We start from the raw sequence: 20,469 nt of genomic DNA, 5'->3' as shown, positions 1-20,469 counted from the left end.
ATGTGTAAGGTACCAGGAACGCTAAAATGACTGGGGCATGGTCCTCACATGCCGGGGATTCACAAAGTCTCCTATGAGAGGCAGGCAGGTAATTGAGAAGGAGCTTCAGGTGCTGTGACGGGTTACCCTTCCCCTAGCTCCTTACTGAGCATCCTCGGGAGGATTTAATTATACTTTGTTTTCTGTGTACTTTGGTGGCTGAGTCTTATATGCCCAATAAGCTACAGGCATAGGACTGAGTACACAGCTAGCACTTTAGACCATATGCTGGCTTGACCTTTAACCTCGAGGTGCATATGTAAAAGGAAGCTTGGTTGTTAGGCCTGTTGCAATGCGCCTCGTAAACTCCAAAAGATAAATTAAAAAACAAAATCGATGATGATGTTAAGCTCCTGGCCATCACCATAACCTCTTGGCGACTCGAGTGGTTTCTAGGCTTGTAGAATTCATGGAACGGTGCGTTTTTTAATTGGGAGGTTCTAAAATGAAAATAAAAACATGTCCTTTGAACTGAATAAAGTTAGCTTTATGGAAAAGTCGCTGCATTGTCCTCTTTTTTCTCTCTCTGTCACTGACCAGGAAAAGCATCATCAGAGCTCGGCATGTGCATTTCCTGAATTTCTGAGTTTCTGCCACCACCGAAAATTGAGAAAGCGCAAAGCCAGCCCAGTTCACGCTGGCAGAGCCACCTCTCGGGTTTGGTGCTGTGCCTATGTCAGCGCCAGGAACCCGCACAGTCAGCCCCTAACAGGAATAACTGTCCAGGTGTATAAGCTGCACCCAGTGAGACCCCGTGTGTCACAGGCTCTGCAGAACGTCCTGAACAGGCGCACACTTTCCCTCCCACTGAAATTAAACTGTATCTCATTTTTACATGGCTTGATAGTTTTTTGGCCTTTTTATTTGTGAGCTTCCCAAAGACATGCGTGAACTAGCTCTCCTTCCTCCTCTGCCTTATTCCCATGCCAGTCAGAGAAGTATTTCCAAGTCCTCTCATGTCACTAATACAAAAGACACTACCTAATTGCGGGGGGTGTCAGACCAGAGACTGGGTGAGATTACCACTAATTCTCAACTAGAGAGAATGCTTTCTTAAAGGGCCACCTTAGATTCCTAGAGGGAGGCCTTCCCTGGGTGCTGGCATTATAGCAGGGAACAGACAGAAAGCCCTTCTTCTCATGGAGCTTACATTCTAGTCCTGTAAGAAAGAGCAACCAATGACCTCATTTTAGGTAGTGATAAACGCTATAAAGACGCAAGATGGGATGGGATGATGATAATGACAGTTAGAATAAAGTCCGGTTGAAGTGTTCTTGCAGTGCAGAGAGCAGCCACGGCGGGCTCCACAGTGGAGTAGCTGCGAGCCAGGGAGCGCTTGGGGATGGCTCTCCGTGTCGGAGCACCGACGGCAGCCAGTACGTAGTTCTAGGCACAGCTGTAAACGCTTTAAATCTGCGCCGCCCAGTATGGTCGCCCCCAGCCACGTGGGACAACTTAAATTTGCATTAAGTCAAATCAAAGTAAATAAAAAGAAAATTTCCTTTTCTCATACACACCAGCTACATATCAGGGGCTCAGTGTGTCATGAGCTTCACTGGACAGCAGAGAAGAGAATATTTCTACCACTGCAGGAAGTTCTATTGGATAGCGCCTCCTTATTTTTTATTTTTATTTTTTTGCCACGTGGGATGTGGGATCTTAGTTCCCTGACCAGGGATCAGACCCGTATCCCCTGCATTGTAAGCACGGAGTCTTAACCACTGGACCGCCAGGGAAGTCCCGGATAGCGCCTCTTTAGGTCAACTCATTTAATCTTCACAACAACCCCAATAAAGTAGGTACTATTTTCCCATTTGGCAGTTTTCCCATTTGGGCAGTTATACATAACTCGCCCAAAGGTGCATCGTTAATAAGTGGCAGGGCTAGGAATCAAACTGCAGCACGCTGGCTCTGGATCCAGAGCCCGGGGGTTCATCCCTACCTGCTGCGTCGCTCTGGCTCATCCCTGAGTACAGCTCATCTCTGCAGCTTACTTCCAGCTGGACTGCAGCCGATGGAGACAGTTACGCCTTGGTAAAGTCTTGTCACTGGATGCTTTAAGATTCAGCTAAGAGAAATTCTGAGCCAAGGGTTAGATCTTTCCTAATAAAAGTGTAGACCTACGTTAGCACAATTTCTCCCTCCTTAAAAAGAAATGGGAAAAGGGAGCTACAAAGCACCAGGAGGATACCCAGTCTGTGTGTGATCTCCATAAGGCTCTGAGCTCTCTATGCCTCAGTACATAAGGTTGGGAAGATAGCAAGTACCTGTCTCAGAGCTGTTGGATTTGATGAGAAGGCACGGAAAGCACTCAGCACAGTACCGAGCACACGGTACGCTAGGTACGTGGCAACTCTTGTCACTGTCAGCATCGTCACTACTGCTGCATTCTGTAGCGGCCACCCCGGGACGGAACGTTCCACAGGGTACAGAGAGCACCCAGAACTGACACCTTCTCCCAGAGCTGTCATGAGACCTTCTGGTTCCAAACTCCACACGTCTGGAGGCAGAGGAGGTGCCCGCCTTTGTAAACAGTTTGCATGTGGCTCATGGGCCTCATGTACACTTAGGCAAAGGTCTTGCTCCTCTGAGCCTTAGTTCCGCAAAAAATGGGTACCGTATACATATAGCTGATTCACTTTGTTATACAGCAGAAATTAACACACCATTGTAAAGCAATTATACTCCAATAAAGATGTTTTAAAAAAATGGGTATCGTACCTCTCTTGTGTGATTGTTTCAAGAATTAGGTGGTTACCTATGAGCCTGGCACAGACACTTGGTAAATAATAGCCGTAATGTCGATTTTTGTGAATGATTTTCAGCTTTTCACAATAAAAAAAATGCCTTTGAGTATGGTCTAAGTGCCTTAGACCAACGCAGAGGCTGTGTCAGGGTAGAGTGGGGGAGACGGAACAGGTCTATCTATCACCAACACCATCTCCATCAGCAAGCTCACTTTAAACTGCGGTGGTCACACCCTAGAAAAGCAGGGTAAAGCCAGCGGAAAAGGATCTTGGCGCAGATGTTTCGCTGAGATGGAAGCTGCTTCACACCCTCCCACACAACCAGCAAGAAACCATGTGATCTGAGGTGACCATCCTGCCCATTATGAAAAATGGGAGGAAAAACAAATTCCACTGGCTCCCAACTGCCTGATAGACGCCACCAGAATTGGATCAACCAGAAGAAGCTGAAACACCCAGCCTCAGGATTTTGGACTTCAAATGGAAAATCTGGGCACTCTAAACCAAAATTGCCAAGTTCCAAAAATACGGATACATCGTATGCTTATTATTAAAAGTATCTAAATTAAAGTGGGCCCCGAAAGAGTTTCATGATTATAATTAATCCCATTGTGGGAGTATGAGGTCAAATACGAGAGGAAAACAAAACAAAGGCTGTCATACAAATGGAAAACGCGACAAAAGTGCAAAAGAAAAATAGTGTCAAGGACAGGAAGAGTGAGAAAATACTGCATTGCATCCCCTTCTTTGAAAATTCCAAATGAATATAAAATGCCGTGATGGTTTTCTTTCCCCAATTTCTTCTGCTGTCCTCCCACAGGTGACAGGTAATCTGTGAAAGACAATTGCCCTCCCTCTTATTTTACCTTTATTTGTTTTTAGTTATTTCTACTGGCTAATGTACTAATGGCTCGTTTATCTAATATGATCCAAACTTGGCTGCAAAGACAAACCCTAACTTACCTGCACAGCACCTGCATGCCTTGCCTCATTCTCACTCTTGGCAGCTTCATCTGGATCTCAGTATTGTTTGTTTTAAATGCCAGACCCTGTTAATAGAGCAGTATTCTGTGGGGAGGTTTTCTCCTCCCCTGGAACTCAATGCGTGACTTACTAAAGAAGTGGAGTATAGGATTCTGGGAATTCTCCCAACCCCTGACACAATAAAAGAATCATTGTGAGTAGAGAGAACTTTATGGGAGTCACCCTAAATGTCATCAGTAAACGTGCCTCATTTATTCTACACGGCACAGGAGGCTCACAGAAAGGAAACTTTTAAAGATGTGGATAATGTATGTCGGGACTGTCAGAGCAGTAGATGGGCAGTCGAGAGGTCAGGCGTCCTTAGGTGGACATGCTGGAGCCATCAGAAACGTTCTAGGAAGCGAAGATCCAGGTAAATGCCTTTTTAAAAGAATAGGTTTGTCTTCTTTTAAAAATATTTGTACTCCAGCTGTTATTCCATAGGGAAAGAAGTCCCGTAAAAATATTTTATCACTGATCACCAGAGGGTATGTAATTACTAAAACTGAATGCTTGGGCCTGGTTCCTTTAGTCGCTGAATTGACTACTGTTGGACTGTTTTAATGATTTCAAAGCTCTCTACTATCCTTCTTTCAACTTGTCTGAAATAACTCGTGTGGGCCATTTTGTAGAAGGGCACGTCGGGAGGTGTCTTGTTTTTGCTTGGTTGCCTAGCCAAATTGTAATGCTGTCCAAGATGACATGGCTGGAACCGGGCAGAGTCCTTTCTAGAATAGCACGAGGATAAAGTCTCTTTTCTTTATCAGTGATCATCTGAGATGCTTAGCGAGAGTTTAGCTAAATATGTTCTATTAGCACTAATGAAACAACCGACTAGTTTACTTTAGTATAAGTAATAAAGGAAAAGTATGGCTAAATTAAAGTGTATAGAGCTTTGGTTAATAATACCTTTCTTTCGGGGGACTTCTCTGGCAGTGATTTAAGACTCCATGCTCCCAATGCAGGGGACACGGGTTCGATCCCTGGCCCTGGTTGGGGAACTAAGATCCAGCATGCTGCACGGTGCGGCCAATAATAATAATAATAATACCTTTCCTTCTTTTTGGGGGCCTAATTAGTCAGGCGCACAAAATGGATAAAAGAAGCCCTATCAGTTAAATCAATTGAAATGGTTCATCCGTTTGGCAGACCATAGAGAGAGAGATCTTTAAAGCAAGCGCACACATCTCAGCCTCGGAAATACAGTTTAGGGTAGTGATTGTCAGGCGCTAAGACTTGAGAAGTACCTCCTGTTTCGTCAGTGTAAGAGGACAGTTTGGCATTTGGGTCACCATACCTTTTCGTCATCAACCAGCAGACAATTAAAATCTGCAGTAATCACAGTCAGATGTAGAAATGGAAACACTAATCAGATATGACCTGCTAATTTTCCTTTCCATTTAAAGGCAGATATCACTCGGTAGAGCTATTTGTGTGGGAAGGCTTGAGATTTTATATGTCCCTAAATGATTGGCTCAGGATCATCTTGGTAAAGGACAAGGTTGTCAGGAGCTCACAAATGGCATCTCTCTTTAGTTGCAAATGTTTCCTGCCCTCGCTTCTGAAATGAGGCGATTTGGGTGATCCCGGGCCGGGGGCGGGGGGCAGGGGGCAGGGCAGTCAGCTGGAGGCTGCCCAGGAAGGGCAGGAGGGGGATGCAGGGAGAGCAGGAAGGGCCAAGTGGCGTCACCACAGACCCGCCGGCCACCTGGCCACCCCCTGCCCTAGAAGCAACTTCCCTGAAACAGGAAGTGCTGAGCCGACTGTGTGCTGACGTGATGCCCGGGATGGCAGCCCCTCACAGCCAGGAGATGGGGTGCTGGTGCGCCTGCCTCCTGGGGTGGGGTCTGCCACAGGGCATAAGCATTCTGGCCATGAAGTCGCCCAGTTTTCTGGGAGGCCCTGGGCACTCCCAGAAGGTACTGTGTGATTTCAGACCGTGGGAGTGCATGTGTTTCTCTACCTGGCCACGGCCCACTCAGAGGCACTTTTAGACAACCTGAAACACAGACTTGCTTTCTTCCTGAGACGTTTACACACAGAGGGACCGCGCCCCTACCAGCGTACAGACACGTGACGTGGTTTTTAAATAGAAGTCAAATAGAAACTCTTAAAGTATGAGATAATCAGACTGCAGAGAAACACGGTTCATAAATCCACCACGTACGCCTCCAGTGACTGCAGCCTTCCCAGACGACCACATATCGCGTTTCCCTGCCTAATTGCTGGTGCCTCTAATCACATCTGTTACAACTTTAATGTCAGGCTGTACGTTCTTTCAGAAGGAAATGGCTGTCAGTGTCTAAAGAATTGTGATGAGCCCTGTATTTTATGACAGATAATGTCAGAGAATTACAGGAATGTACAATGCGTGGGGGTGGGGAGGCGCTCGAGGGCTCGTCATGATCGTTTTCTGCATATCTCGGAGACACTAAATTGTTGCTTTTATAAAAATTGCCTTCCCGTTAATTCTCCTTGGTTCTGGTAAAGCATCCCAAGACTACCCTGGAACAACATCATTAAAACATATGATACCACTTTGCTAGTGGATAGTTAGTGGTTATGTTTTGTAAGAGAAACAGCTTTATAGTTTTTTCTGGCTATAAAGTAATATATTTTCATCATTAAAGAAGCTTTAGGTAGTACCAAAATAGAATTTTTTTTAAGTAAAAATCACCCACAATCCACTGTCTAGAGATAAATGCTTTTAATGTTTCATTGTGTATACTTCTAGAATTTTTTTCTCTACTTGTATCTACAAAAATATGATATATACAGCTTTTAATATACTCTTTTGACTTAACCTAGTATAGATGTATTTCCTTGTCAATAAATATAGATGCACATTATCATTTTTAATGATATCATAGTTCAGATGTGCCACGCTAACTCCTCACTGGCAGACATTCAGATTACTCTGTGAGGTGGTTATCTTGCAAAAGATGCTTTTCTTCTTTTGGTTTCTACTGGCGTTCTCCTCTTTTAGCTTTTAGAGACCAACCATTAAAAGGTGATGTGCACTGCCCACCCAGACAGAGAACAGGACCCCAAAAAGCGTCTCCATCCGAAGTTTCCACATTTGGATGAGTGCAAATTTAGTTCAGTTACCACTTTATCACAGTAGACAGACACATGCTAAGTGTTTTATCTAAGATAGCTCATTTTATCCCCCCAGTCACTATGTCTTGTAGGTACTGTTATTGTTCCTCATGTTATGGGAGAAGAAGGTGAGGGCACAGAGAGGCTGCAGCTCGAACGTGGCTGAGTGCGAACTGGAGCCCAGGATTCTGACTCCTGTGCTAAGCTCTTGACCCGCCTATTGTCTTAGTTTTAAAAATATCCCAATTGCTTAAGAATGATTAATAAACAAGATTTTTTGTCACTTCAAAAAAATAATTGCATCTTTTGCTTTCAACGTTTTTTTACTTCCACTTTTTAATGGTGTTCATTCTTTTTACCAGAATGTTTTTGGAGTGATTATTGAGTGCTTACGCTTCCTTGAAATGCTGTCCTTTTTCTTAGTGTCCTAACTCTTTGGGATTCTCAAATAACTTATCAGCTGAACTTCTTAAATACACGTGCAAGTAGAAATAACAGGGTCGTGCAACTTAAAACAGTTTCTTTGTCCAGGATTGTTGTGAATTCAGAATAACATCAGGCTTCATTTTTCAGAGATGGTAAGTTTCCTTTCCTACAAGCAGGTATTTTAGATTGAGAGTTGATGGCCTAATTAGCCATCCACCTTTTTTTAGCTTCTTGTAGAGTACTATAGATTGATTCAACGTAGGAAGTAGGTTTTACTGTCCCTTAGGGTGCCTGATTCTGCCTGACTCTCTTTATTCGCTTCCCTGAATGGCTCCTCTCCAGTGAAAATGGAAAAGGCCAGCAGAAAATGCTTGTGTTTGCTTTTATGTTGCCCTCTTTGGAAGTAACTGGAATCCTTTGCTAGCTCATTTCCACACTTAGATGATGTTCAGGAAATACCCTAGTGTGGGAATAAGTAAACAATATTTATATATTGATCAATATTTACATAAAATAATATAGGTAACAATTATTGAGCACTTACTACATGCCAGACACCATAAGTGATTGCATTTAGCACTTAACCCTTTAAGTTAGATATTACGATGGTTTAGGTGACAAGATAGGGTTCAGATTTAACCCCAAACACTCTAGCACCTTAAGACTTTGGCCATTCTGCTCTTTTTTTTATCCCGTTGTGCTAAGCGAATCTTCTTTGGGCCACAGGTTCTTGATCTTGAAATAAAGAGGTATTGGAATAGTTGATTTTGAAGGTCTCTGCCACCCTCAACATTTCCTGAGTCCACGAATCCACTCAGGACACCACCTCCCTGCTGGGAACCATCTCTTCTCCTCTTACATTTAATCACTACACTTGCCTTTGTCCTCTGGCCAACCTTCATTTACTCCGTGACAGTGCTTCAGCCAGAGGACACCAGAGCCACACAGACAGTTCCCACAAAACAGCCACAGAGGTCCTTGCGCACAAGACGCTCGCCGGGTCCCAGGCCCTGCCGAGCACGCGCAGAGGCAGTGGGACGCCAGTCATTCTGACGGTTCACGGCATGAGAACCAGATGTGAATGGGTTATAACTTATTCATGACTAGGATCTAAAATAGCTTGTTATAACTAATTCACAGCACCACGTGAGTACTGGGTGTACTATTTTTTTTTTCAGATTCTAAAATTATTACCCTATTTCCACAAGCTTTGTGTTGAGAGAATAGATAAGTCTACTTTTGATTGCCCAGGAACAAAGAAGTGTCCCATTTTTAAATGGTGAGACCTTTTACTATCAAAGATGTTCCATTTCTGTTAGCCTAAGAAATGTGGTCCAGGGATACTTTGAAACATTGTTTCTGGCATATGAAGAAATTACAGGATGAGGTCATGTTCAGATCAGTGCTGCTGCAGTGCTTTTTGATTAATGCCGCGTAATTCTTGTTGAGATCTCCAGTCGGTACGATCGGGGAGCCGTATAAAAGTAACTGAAGCCCGTACGTAATTTGGGAGTTCAGACACGAAGGAAGAATGGGGGCTGATTAGGCGGGGCGGGGGGGGGGGAGGTGGTTTGCCAAGAGCAGTGCGGATTGCGGGAACCAGTGTGCAGAGGCCCCGTGCTGGGGCTGCGGCAGATGCCAGGGGTGAGAGGGCAGCAGTGTAGGTGGTATGGGGCGAGGCCGGGGCAGGGGTGGGCAGCTGAGCAGGCAGGGTGGGCCAAGAGCATCGGAGGGACGAGGCAGCGGGAACTAAGATCCCGCATGCGCACGGCGTGGCCAAAAAAAAAAAAAAAAAAGCAAGACTTGTTGGTGAGTCTTTCTGCCGTACCGGGTGGTCGGCAGGGCCTTCCTGGTTGCTGACTGTCCCACCTGGAGCATAGGGAGGGTGGGTCCCACCTCCTTGAGCAGTGCGGCTCCGGGCTCGCCCCGCGCTGCGCTGGGGGAACGCGGCAGACCCTCCCGCCGAGAGGCTGCTGCAGTGGGCTGCGCACGTTCCCCGCTCAGCTTCAGAGCGCTGGAGATCACGTGTATGCTTTGTGGAAAGCATCTGAATTTCTGCCTGAAGGTGAAGGCCACCCCCGCCCTCCAGATTCTCGCCCACAGGATCTGAGGGCGAGGAGCAGCCTCAAGGTTCAGATGCAGCATTTCTTGATTTATGTTTTCACTTGTGGGCAGGACGTTCCTGTTTTTCCTTGGGTGTTTGTGAGAACAAACGACGTAAGTGATGGGGAAGCACTTTGTGCTTGTGCAAGTGGAGATGGTCCATAAATAAGATCACGATGTCATCATTTATACATTAATGCCCCCAAAGGGAGGAAAGGACATTACTTTGAATTGGGTTGAGAACTGGACGTGAGCTACTGACAGGCAGTTTGTCCTCATGCGGATACAGAGCAGACCCAGTGAGGTCGGGGTCCTCACGTCTCTCTGAGAACCGTCATTAAAAGCATGTTGTCACCACGAGGTGATGTTAGTATCCCTGCCCGCTCCGGGAAGCTGTCTCGGCCAGGTGCCAACCTCTATAGAACTTGGCCCTTTTCAAGTGTTAACTTTCTGACCATATAGAGGGAACAGTAAATTCACAGAAATTTAATGTCTAGTGAATTTGCCACGGGAAAAATCATGGATGTGGCCTAACCTCCGAGTCACGATCAAGGTAACCTGCCCCATGGGTGGTCTTGCTTTGAGATGCCCATGCCCTTTGCTTCTGCCAGGGTTCCACGGGAGGAAGCGGGCAGAGTGGGGCTTGCTCTCTGGCTGCCACCGTGGCTGGAACGCCATCCTCTGCAGTGAGGGCTGCATCTCTGGGGAGAGAAGAGGGCCCGTGTCCAGACCACGCTGCCTCTGACCGAGCAAATAACTGTAAAATTGCCGGTGGCTCCCGGTGACACTGAGACACGAAATGGGATTTGCCTCGAGACAAGGAGCTGCAGTACAAAGCGCCCACGACATGTAGTGTATGCCCTTTTGACAGGGAAAGTGCAGTGTTTTGTCAGCCACGCTGCACTACTGGCTGACACACGGCTGAGAGGGCCTGAGTGCCTCTTACTCAAGCAGGAAGCATTATTCATCTGCAGCAGATGCCGGCACCTTACCTTCATCCATCACGCTGACCCTTTCAGGGAGGGGTCGTCAATGCTCCTTCACGTCTCTGGCTCCCATAGCCAGAGATTCTGAATCAAGCCTCCCAGAACCAACGCCATCCCTTCCTCCATGTTACCTGCATCTCTCAGCTGTGTCTGCTTGGCCTGAACAGGATGCTTCTGTAGCTTCATTCACGTCAGCTTCTGGGAAGGACTAAGTCGTTGCAGTGATTCCATGTCATCAGTAAGTAATGAGAAGACATTAAACCATCACCTTCTTTTAAGCAGCAGCAACTCCCTGTCCTCAGCAAGTCAGTGATACTGTGTACCCTTTTGAGCTGATGAGAAAATACTGTAGTAATTTGGATCCCATCTGGAGGTGTGACTTGTTTCCTTGGACCTAAGTGGACCTGTCTCGTGCATGTATATCCAACAACCAGAGAACGCCCCACACAGATGGCATCCCCTCCTCCGGGCCTTTTAAGTCAGCATAGAGTGTGGAAGAAGAGAGACCAACCTCCAAATGGAATATCACGGGGCTGAAAAACCCCTGTCCTCTGGTTGTCAGGGCTCCAAACGGAGCCGTCAAAGCTCACTTGCCGGCTTTGCACGTTATATAATCGCGCTCCTCTATTCACCTCATGTTCCTTCTTCCCCAGACTGCCTGCCCAGGCTAATGGGAAGCTTCAAGGGCACGCTTGTATTTCTGTAGTTATGACGGTGAATTAATGAATTACAGCTTTAGTGCCATTCAAGTCGCCGACTCGCCAAGGCCGTTGGAATGTGAATACTTATTTAAACCATATTAAATTTGTTACAAATAAAGTTTAATACCAAACTGTGATGGGACTGGGGTGCCTGCTGAGGCCACATTTCCCCTCCCCTCCCTGCCCCCCACGGTAGGTCACAGAACACATGTTTATTTCTGGTCTCGGCGACGCCTCATTTTGTGCCGTCAGTGCCGGACGAAACTGGGTTGCAGTTTTAGCACATCGCGCTCTCTCTGTGCAAGGCATGCCTGTAAGTTAAGCCAGAAGCTCGTGGAAGCAAAGGCTCTTCAGCCCTGAGGGCCTCAAGCTCCCCTGGTGCCACACCCACGCTGGACAACCCGGCGCTGGGCCCACTGGGTTAGCAGGTGCTGGCGGTGGGCCTCCTGGGCGCCAGGCACCGTGCAAGGGCCCGGGGTACAGCGGGGACCGAGCCTGCAGTCTGCGCATGGAGGCGCGAGACCGTTAACTAGTTGTGGGCAGGCCGTGAAGGCTTAGAGTGCGTGACGTCGCCCAGCCCGGGGGCCAGGGCTTCCGGGAGGAAGTGAACTTGGGCCGAGAAGTAAAGGACACGCAGACGTCAGCTCACGGGAACGGTGGGGCCGAGGGAGGACCCGAGAGGAGCACTCCGGGCAGAGGAGCCCAAGACAAGGCCCCGGGGTGCGGAGGCGAGGCCCAGCCAAGGCCCTGGAGGCTCACCGAGCAGCTGAGCACAGAGGGCACAGGGCCAGGCCCGGGCCCATGTGGACCAGCCTCACTCAGAGCCGTGGGGGCCCCCGAAGATCCTGTGAAAATCACTCTGCTACGACGTGGGGACGGAATCGAGGCGGTGAGAGAGGACAGAGGGAGCATTCCACAGCGATTCAGGTGAGGGTGGTGTGGCTTAGGTGTAGAGACGGAGAAAAGCAAGTGGACTTGAGAACTGTTTTCCAAGTGGGGTCACCAAGACGCAGCGGTGGACCCTCCAGGCCGCTGGGCAGCGAGGGGGCAACTGTACACCCGGCTCGTTCTTCATCCTTCCAGACACACTGAGTTCTGGATCAAATGTAAATTGTTCTTTCTCGTCAATGGCAAACCCCTAAAACACAGGCTCTGCCTGCTGCATCAGCCACCAGGAGCACAGATTTGGGTCCATCCTTTTAAAGAGGAGAACAAGGCATCTCCTCTGGCGTTGCCACTTGCGAAGCCCATCGTAGCGCCTAGGAGTTGATGTTCCCGGTGAGACAACGGAATTGATGCCAGAGTGACCGACTCAGGTCTGCTGAGCAGAAGTAAACGTGGGCGTCTCTACCGGAAGCTCCAGAAGCGGTCCTGCATTTGCCTCCGTTCGATGTCGAGGCTGTCCAGCTTTCGGACAGCCCTTCACAGCTCACGCCCCGGACTTGCCTTGTTCCGGGCTGGCTCCTTTGTTAGGTCAGCGTCCTCCTCCCAAGGCCACGTGCTGACCACAGAGGGTCGGGGTCTCAAGCACCGTGGGGCTCCAGTTAGAATTAGTGTCTGGCCCGGCAGCCCCATACAAGGAACTTGTGGCTACAGCAGGGAGACAATTCGGGGGCGGAAACCTTCCTCGCTCCTGTGGAAAGGCTGCTCTCAGCTCCCCTGAGGAAGGCTCTGGTGGATGGAAACTCAGCTGGCATGGCCTGCAGCCAGCTTTTACGTAGAGCTCAAGGCCTGGGGAAATCTGATCTTCCTTGCATAGAAATGATCCTGTATTTACTCAACCAGTTCCCTCTTGCTGGATTTTGAGTTGTCTCTGGTCTTTTCTGACTGTGAACTGCACTGTAATGACCGTCCTCCTATAGCTACACCTTCTCACACGGAGGCCATCATTTCCCTCTGGGGGACTCCTAGAAGTGGAACCGCTAAGTCAGACGGAAGCTAAATTCTAAGGCTCCAGATACACTGCCAGATCGCCTCCTGTAATAGGTGCAGTGAACACTCCCACCCAAAACTGCGCTGTTTCTTCTTAGTCACAGCTGTCTCTTGCCAGCTTCCCCCCTGACAGGCGTGTCCCTTCCAGGACGTGTCCGTGTGCACCCTTCGCCCAGGCTTTGTCCGGCACGTTCTCTGTCCTCTGCACTCCCTCACTTTCCTTTCCTCCTTCAGCCTCCTCGTGTGAATGAAAACGCGTGTCCTGGGTTCCAGCTACGCGCCGTTCTTAGCTCCAGAGCTGGGGTGTAAATATCTGTAAGCTGCGGGGCTTACAGGTAACAGACAGTGCTTGGTGTTGCCCGGCGTGTTGCCACCTCCAGAGCAGACCCTCGTGCCACCCTGCCACACACCCGCTCACCGGAAGCCCTCTGAGGGGTGGTATTTCCTTTGGGGGCGCTCGTTGGCCCAGCAGATTAGGAAAAAGGCACCCGAGGCTCTGTGTTCACAGGAATAATTTATAGGCAGATAATCCACATTTCATCCTCAGCCTGTTTCAGTGCCGCGCAAGGCGTCTTGAATTACTGGGCTAGCTTTTACAGAATGGCCGACTGACTTCGCCACATTTCTCGAGTTACAGCGAAGACCCTGAGCGAGTGGCTGATGATGGAGGATGGAAGCCGGCGGCGGGGGGCGGAGGGTGGCAGATGGCAGGGTCTGGGTCCGGCCTCCAGACACCCGCAGCCACCACGTGGCCCGGTGAGAATGGTTCTCAGGAAATTCCCAAGGAAAGAAGGACTTGGGGGGCTCTCAACTCTGTGAGGTCCCGGGGCTTCCCTCCGAAACAGCACGCTTGTCGTCCTCCAGGCCTGCCAGCTCTAGGTTCCACTTCCCCGCGCCCGGTTCTCCTGAGCAGAGGCAGCAGTGCTTCACCTCCTCAGGGAAGTCTGTCAAGGGAGATTTTGCTCTCAGTCTGTTGAAGTCGGGTAGCCCACAGAGAGCCTAGGATTTGGAATCAGGGAGCCCTCTGCATCCGGAGCGGGGCCTGCCGTCCAGCCCGCAGCGGAGCTGCCCTCCAGCCCGCAGAGCCAAGGAGGGCAGGCGGCAGGCGGCGTCCTCTTCCAGCCCGCCACCCCGAGACCCTCGTTGTCGGGGACAGCCACCAGGCCCTGTGTCCCCTGCAGGTCATCTGGATGCCAGCATGGCGACCGCAAACCTGGAGAACCAGCTGCACAGCGCGCAGAAGAACCTCTTGTTCCTTCAGCGGGAGCATGCCAGCACGCTCAAGGGGCTGCACGCTGAGATCAGGCGGCTGCAGCAACACTGCACAGGTACGAGCTCCGGGGACCAGGGCGGGGGGCAGCCCCAGGCCTGCCAGGGCTGTAGAGCAACGCAGGACGTGTCATCGAGGTCACCTCGCACTGGCTGGCTCAAAAGCTGTGCGGGGTGAGTGAGGAGGGGGTCTTCTTCTTCTCTCTCTCTGGTTAACCCTGTCATCGCTGGGGTCCATTTGAATGCGTCACCTCATCCTCTTTGCCAAGGCCACACGCTCGAGCGTAAAGCTGTGAAGCCAGTTCTCAGCTTACTGAGGACCTGAAGGATCCAGGTGCAATGGTTAGAAGCTACCATGCGTCTTGGAACCAGGGACCAAAGTGTACTACACAGAGCAAGCTGCCTGCTAATTGTGGGTGCTGGAGTGTGTAACAGGGAAAAGAAGGGCCCCCCCGAACCCGAGTAAGGACAGCGGCCGCTGATAGTTGCTGTTCTCACTCTTGCCTCTAATGCTGCCAACCTCTGCCCTGTTCGGGCAGGACTCGCAGGCTGATCGTGTGTTTTCAGAGTTGATGAAGGTCTTGAAGTACACTGTAATCATACAAAATTAACATATATGATCTCCTTTTTAGATTTAACGTATGAGCTGACACTTAAAAGTTCGGATCAGACAGGTAAGAACTCCCTTCCCAAAAGCTGATGCTTCCTGTTGTTTTCTGTTGAGGCACACGTTGGTCCACCTGTTTTCACTAATTACACACGTAGAAGAAAACACACTTGCTGTGAAGAGTTGCACGTGTGACCAGGGCTCTCTGAGAAAAGGTGGGAGGGCAGTTTGGACCCCTCGGTGTGTCGGTGGGGTGGGAGGGGTGAGTGCTTTTATTTCCTTCTGATCGACACACGTACTTGGAATGCCTGTTCTGTGTTCTTCTGGGTTTTCTGATTTTTTACAGTGAGTATGTGTCCCTTCTGTAATCAAGAAATAGATGTGATTTAAACCGGAAGGAAAGAGGAGATGGAGCGGGGTCCCACCTCCTCTGTGTCCGTGAAGCTTAGCACAGGACCTGGCACAAAGTGTGTGCTCTCTACAGACTGGTTGAGCGAGGGGTCACATGACTGGGTGGCCCCCAGAGCAGCGCTGAAGGTCTTTCTCTAGACTCTAGTCCCAGAAATGCTCCCCCAAAACCAGAATCCTCAGGGACCCCCAAAACTATCAGCCTGATGGCAGCTGGAGCAGAGGAGACAGAAGCCGGGCCTCTGTGGCCTGTCCCAAATAGCTGCTCCCCAGACCAGGGTGAGGCTTTTAAAAGTGTAGAAGCCGCATTTGAGTCGAGATGACTTTTCCTAAACAGGCCTCACACGAGCAGCAACTATTCACGAGCGAGTCTAGGTCCTCGTGACCGTTCCCCCGAGCCCGAGAGCAACGTCCAGCACTGACGTTCCACCTGCGCCACCCGTGCCACGTCTCCTAAGCGTGCCTTCCGGGAGCCAGGACCCCCTCTTCCTGTGTGCGGTGGATGAGGGGCCTGGGGACGGGGTTCAGGAGAGCAGGATGGCCACCTCCAGTCGGGGACTCCAGCCCGCACCCCGCCATCCATGTCACCGAAATCAGGCTGTCCTTACTTCCTGTCCCCTCTGAGCCCACGCTAATCTGTAGAAACACCATTCTTGCCCTATATCCTCTCCAGACGTGGTTCTCGGCCCTGAGTCCCGAGGCCACCCGCCCACCAACCCGGCCCCTCATCAGGGGCTCGTGGTAACAGCTGGCGTGGGGCATCTCCTGTGGGGGGGCAGAGCGCAAGCCTCTCAGGTGGGCCTGGTGCCCCGCCCAGGGGTGGAAGCACACGCAGACGCGGCTCTCAGAGGAGCCGTTCGGCAGCTTCTCTGACATCCCTGAACCCGCATCCTCATCTGAGAGGCACCCACAAACACTGGTTCCGGCCTCACCACCAGGGCCTCCTACCTTCACGGACCACCCGCCCCGTTCAGCCGCCCTGCACAGCGCGAGCACAGCCAGGGAGAGTCTTGCCGAAGGGCGGCCTGTGTGGTGTTAGGGGCAGGCCAAGGACCAAGGTAGGGCCTGAACTCAGGCCCAAGGATGCCATGCTCTTAGAGGTGCAGAGAGGGGACCCGTGTCGGGGGAAAGGTGGCAGCCTGGCATCCAGCCTCCTCCGCAATTTCAGAGCTTTGGTGCTCTAGACATAAAGGAAGTCTACATTTGCGTTTCCAAACCGTGCTTGGAATGGCGCAGACAGATGGCTCTGCTAACAGTTTAATCCTCAGCCTTTGGAGAGGTCTAATACTCTGAAATTGCCCATTTTAACGTCAGCATTTTTGAAATTTAGAGACATCCTTTTATGCAATAAGCTGGAGAGCTGGATGGGGCCTCAAAGACCGCCTGATCTCCCACCTTTTCCTGGGGGGAGAGGACACGGAGGTGGCACGAGCGATGGGGGTCCTACCTTCCGTGTGGCCTGTGGGCACCGCACCCATCTTGGCCAGGGGAACCGCCACCGTGGGGAGGGGAGGCCGGCCTAGACCCCCGATCCCCGCACAGGTCTCCCTGCCCCCCAGGGCCTGGCCGCCCTGCCCTCGGGTTCTCACTCCGCCCCCTCGGCTTGGCCTTCCAGGAGACGGCTCTTCTAGAAGCAGCGAACTCAAGAAAAGATGTGAAGACCTGGAGGCGCAGCTGAAGCTGAAGGAGGACGAGAACAACGAGCTGCTGACCGAGCTGGAGCAGAAGAGCGCGATGGTCGTCGTGCTGGAGAACAGCATCAAGGAGCGCGAGAGGCGGTACCTGGAGGAGCTGAAGGTGAAGAGCCACAAGCTGGGCGCGCTGAGCAGCGAGCTGGAGCAGCGCGCCGGCACCATCGCCTACCTGACGTCGCAGCTGCACGCCACCAAGAGGAAGCTCCTGAGCTCCGGCGGCACCTCGGACGGCAGCCCGGCCGGCAGCCCCGCGCTGGCCAGCTACAAGCCGGCCCCGCCCAAGGACAGGCTGCCCGAGACGCCCCGGCGCCGCATGAAGAAGAGCCTCTCGGCCCCGCTGCACCCGGAGTTCGAGGAGGTCTACAGATTCGGGGCCGAGAGCCGGAAACTGCTTCTGCGGGAGCCGGTGGACGCCATGCCCGACCCCACCCCGTTCCTGCTGGCCAGGGAGTCGGCCGAGGTCCACCTCGTCAAGGAGCGGCCCCTCGTCATCCCCCCCATCGCCTCGGACCGCAGCGCCGGCGAGCAGCCCAGCCCCGCCCGCGAGAAGCCGCACAGGGCGCACGTGGGCGTGGCGCACCGCATCCACCACGCGACCCCGGCGCAGGCCCCGCCCGAGGTGGAGACGCTGGCGGTGGACCAGGTGAACGGAGGCGGCAAGGTGGCGAGGAAGCACTCAGGGACGGACAGAACTGTGTGAAGGCCCCCCGCGACCCTTCCCCGCGCTCTCGAGGCACTGTGATCACTCCTAGGAAAAACTCAGCCGCACCTCCTCTGTTTCTTTTCTTTTTCAATCCCCATGCATGCCGAATTGTTTTCACGCCTGTCAACAGATTATTCTCCTGCTCCCCCTGCCCTCTGACCGACACCGAAACACGATCGTGTCCCTGCTACGGAATCCGTACTTACTAATCGCTGCGGCCAAACACCTGTGTGCCGACTCGCTTGCTTCCAGCCCGGCTCCGCGGAATCTCAGCGCGCTCGCGGATAAAGCACGGGCCGCAGGCTGCGCCGCTGCTCGACGTTAACGACATCAGATAGTCACACGCCTAATTATAAAGTCGGAGCAACACATAACGACCTTGACCTCATCCCTCCCGTTTCCAGGGCGGCCTGTCCGGAGCAGCCCTGCTCCCTCCAGGAGACCCCCGTAACCTCCCGACACACCCTCCCTCCCCCCGGGGGGCGGCACGGATAACCGAGCAGATGTATGTTAAGTCACGGGAACTAAATAAGATGACGTCACTCCTCATATCACCACGACCTGAATGTGTTGTTTTTTGTTAGTTTTATCCAAAATGTTCAAGATCCCAACAAACTTTATTTTCTAAACCTGCCTTCTTTCTGTTCTGTGTCTTTTATTAAACCACCCGAGGGTGGGCCTGGCGGGGGGAACAGTGGGAGGGAAAGAAAGAGCGCCCACTTCTGCCCCTCGCCCCCAGTAACCGCTGCCCTGACAGTGGGCTCACCCAGGGGTGCGTCCCGGGCTGGGGTTCACTTCCGGAAAGACGAGTCCCCTGCCGTGTCTCACTGCCCTGAGCCATCCCTTAGAACGTTCTGCGCCTCGGAAGTTCTAGCAAAAGCCAGTTGTCCCCGTGACTGGCCTCGCCCTCGTGTCCCGCTAGCGCTCAGCTCAGCCCAGCCCCGTTCCTCCCTCGCAGGGTAAAGCCGCTCCTCGCCCCCGGCCGGGGCTGGCCGGAGTAGCCCCAGGGGCGCAGGAGGAAGGGACGCCCGGTAGCCGCCGGTCCTTCAGGTTCTTCGTCTGCACCCAACCCCTCACAGCCTCACGCAGGAATCAAAACACCAGGCTCAGCACCCTCACCCACACGCTGCCAGGCCAGCGCCCGGGGAGCCGGGCTGGAGAGTTCTGGAAGGGTGTGGGTGACTCCAGCCTCATCAGCCCAGGGACGGGGGCCCTGCTGCCTCCGCGCAGCAGCCTCGGCCTTCTACCCCGCGCCCCAGCACGCAGCCCTCGCTCCAGAGAGGCATCTGCTGAAAGAGACCTGGACCATCAAAAAAACCACCTTTGACAATTTACGTTAGAATTCTCACTTGTGCCATCGACATGCAGGCAGTTTTGCTTAAGTGGTTCCCCTGAGAAGGAAAAGCAAACTCGACACGTCTTAAAATGAATGCTCTTGTTGAATTTACTTTTTGAATACCACAGAATCCTTTTTTTTTTACGTTAAAAAAAATAAAACCATTCAGGTTAACTTATATGGAAAGACATATATAAATGGCTGATTTCAAATGGAAGAAAAAAATCAGTGTCAACCCCCCTCCTGCCTCGAGAGGCCCCAAGAAGTGACAGCAGATGATGCGTCTTCACGAATTCCCAGCACATCCGTTGCCGGCCACAGACTTAGAATCTCGTGCCGTTTTCTTCACCCAGAGGGTTAATCAGAATTCAGGGTGAGGCATACCCCTTGCAGGACCCAATGAGAAATGTGCTTCGTGGTAAAGAGATCGGCTTCAAAAACCAAGCCGACCCCCATGGCGTTCCTTCTCATGGAGGTGGTGTAGACGGGCGTCCGGAAAGTGTTCTGCACAGGAAAGGGGCGTGAGGTGCCGGCGCGGGCAGAGGGGCGCGCGGGTCCCGGGGAGGGCGAAGGCTCGTCTAAGCGCTACGGGTGCGGAGGGGCCCCGCGAGGTGCCGGGCTCTGCTGACACCCATGAGAAGCGGGGTCGGCCAGAGCAGGCCATCCTGCAGGGGCGCCTGCCGTCCACACCGGATGTAGCTACCTTCCGACCCACGCAATGAGCGCAGAATTTCACCAGAAGGGAGGAGTCGCTCCTCAAGCTGGTCTGGGCCACAGCCTCCAACCTTGAACCCGTGCCGCCCCCGCAAGGCTCTGCACACACGCACGCGCACGTGTGCATTGTTCCCCCGGGACGTGGCTCAAAGGCTTCCCGCGGCCCTGAAAGGTTAAGAGCCCCTGTGCTAAAAGGCGAGACTCTTGGAAACCACCTGGTGTCTAACTCCAGTCAGAGGAGAAGAGGGGAAACGGGGCAGGCGTCGGCCTTTCACCTGCAGTTTGAGGCGATGGGCTTCAGTGGGGATGATCTTCATGACCGGCAGGTTGACGGCCAGCACCTTGGATTTGCTCTTGATAAGACATCCTTTTTCTACATCCCAGTCAGCGCCTTCTAGATAGAGTCCTGAGACAAAGCATCCTAGAGGCACCAGGAAGAGAGCCGCACTTAGGCGGAGGCAAGTGTCATTCTGCCCAGCATTCGGCAGCTCTAGCAGATGCGCATATGGACAAGCAAAAGGGTAACTAACTGATTCTCCTTCCCCATACACAGCCCCCGCCTTTTCCCAAAAGGGGTGGCCACCATTTCTACCCCGCCCACTTTCCTTTTGTAGAGCCCAGATGGGACACCCTGGAGACCCCGTGACCCTCCATATGGCCACAGCGCCATGGAAGAGGGGTG

General features: G+C 51.9%; 2 protein-coding genes across 3 annotated transcripts in view; one reads left to right on the top strand and one right to left on the bottom strand.

The window, feature by feature from the left end:
• Positions 1–18,371, top strand: part of CCDC92 (coiled-coil domain containing 92) — a 29,988-nt gene extending 11,617 nt beyond the window's left edge. For both annotated transcript variants that reach the window (XM_060310225.2, XM_030860055.3), the window contains 3 exons: positions 14,238–14,384; positions 14,958–14,999; positions 16,956–18,371. In XM_060310225.2, the coding sequence (XP_060166208.1) occupies positions 14,255–14,384; positions 14,958–14,999; positions 16,956–17,734 (951 nt within the window). In that variant the 5' untranslated portion in view covers positions 14,238–14,254 and the 3' untranslated portion in view covers positions 17,735–18,371. The remainder of the gene's footprint in view (positions 1–14,237; positions 14,385–14,957; positions 15,000–16,955) is intronic.
• Positions 18,372–19,163: 792 nt separating this feature from the next.
• DNAH10 (dynein axonemal heavy chain 10) overlaps positions 19,164–20,469 on the bottom strand; it is a 146,922-nt gene continuing 145,616 nt past the window's right edge. The window contains exons 78-79 of the mRNA XM_030860044.2: positions 20,063–20,208; positions 19,164–19,577 (exon numbers count right to left, since the gene is read on the bottom strand). Coding sequence (XP_030715904.1) covers positions 19,431–19,577; positions 20,063–20,208 — 293 coding nt within the window. The 3' untranslated portion in view covers positions 19,164–19,430. The remainder of the gene's footprint in view (positions 19,578–20,062; positions 20,209–20,469) is intronic.

This window comes from Globicephala melas, chromosome 13 (assembly GCF_963455315.2).
Source record: "Globicephala melas chromosome 13, mGloMel1.2, whole genome shotgun sequence".
Classification (NCBI taxonomy): Eukaryota; Metazoa; Chordata; class Mammalia; order Artiodactyla; family Delphinidae; genus Globicephala; species Globicephala melas.
Note: the sequence above shows the minus strand (reverse complement) of the source record. Positions and strands in the feature narration are given on the sequence as shown.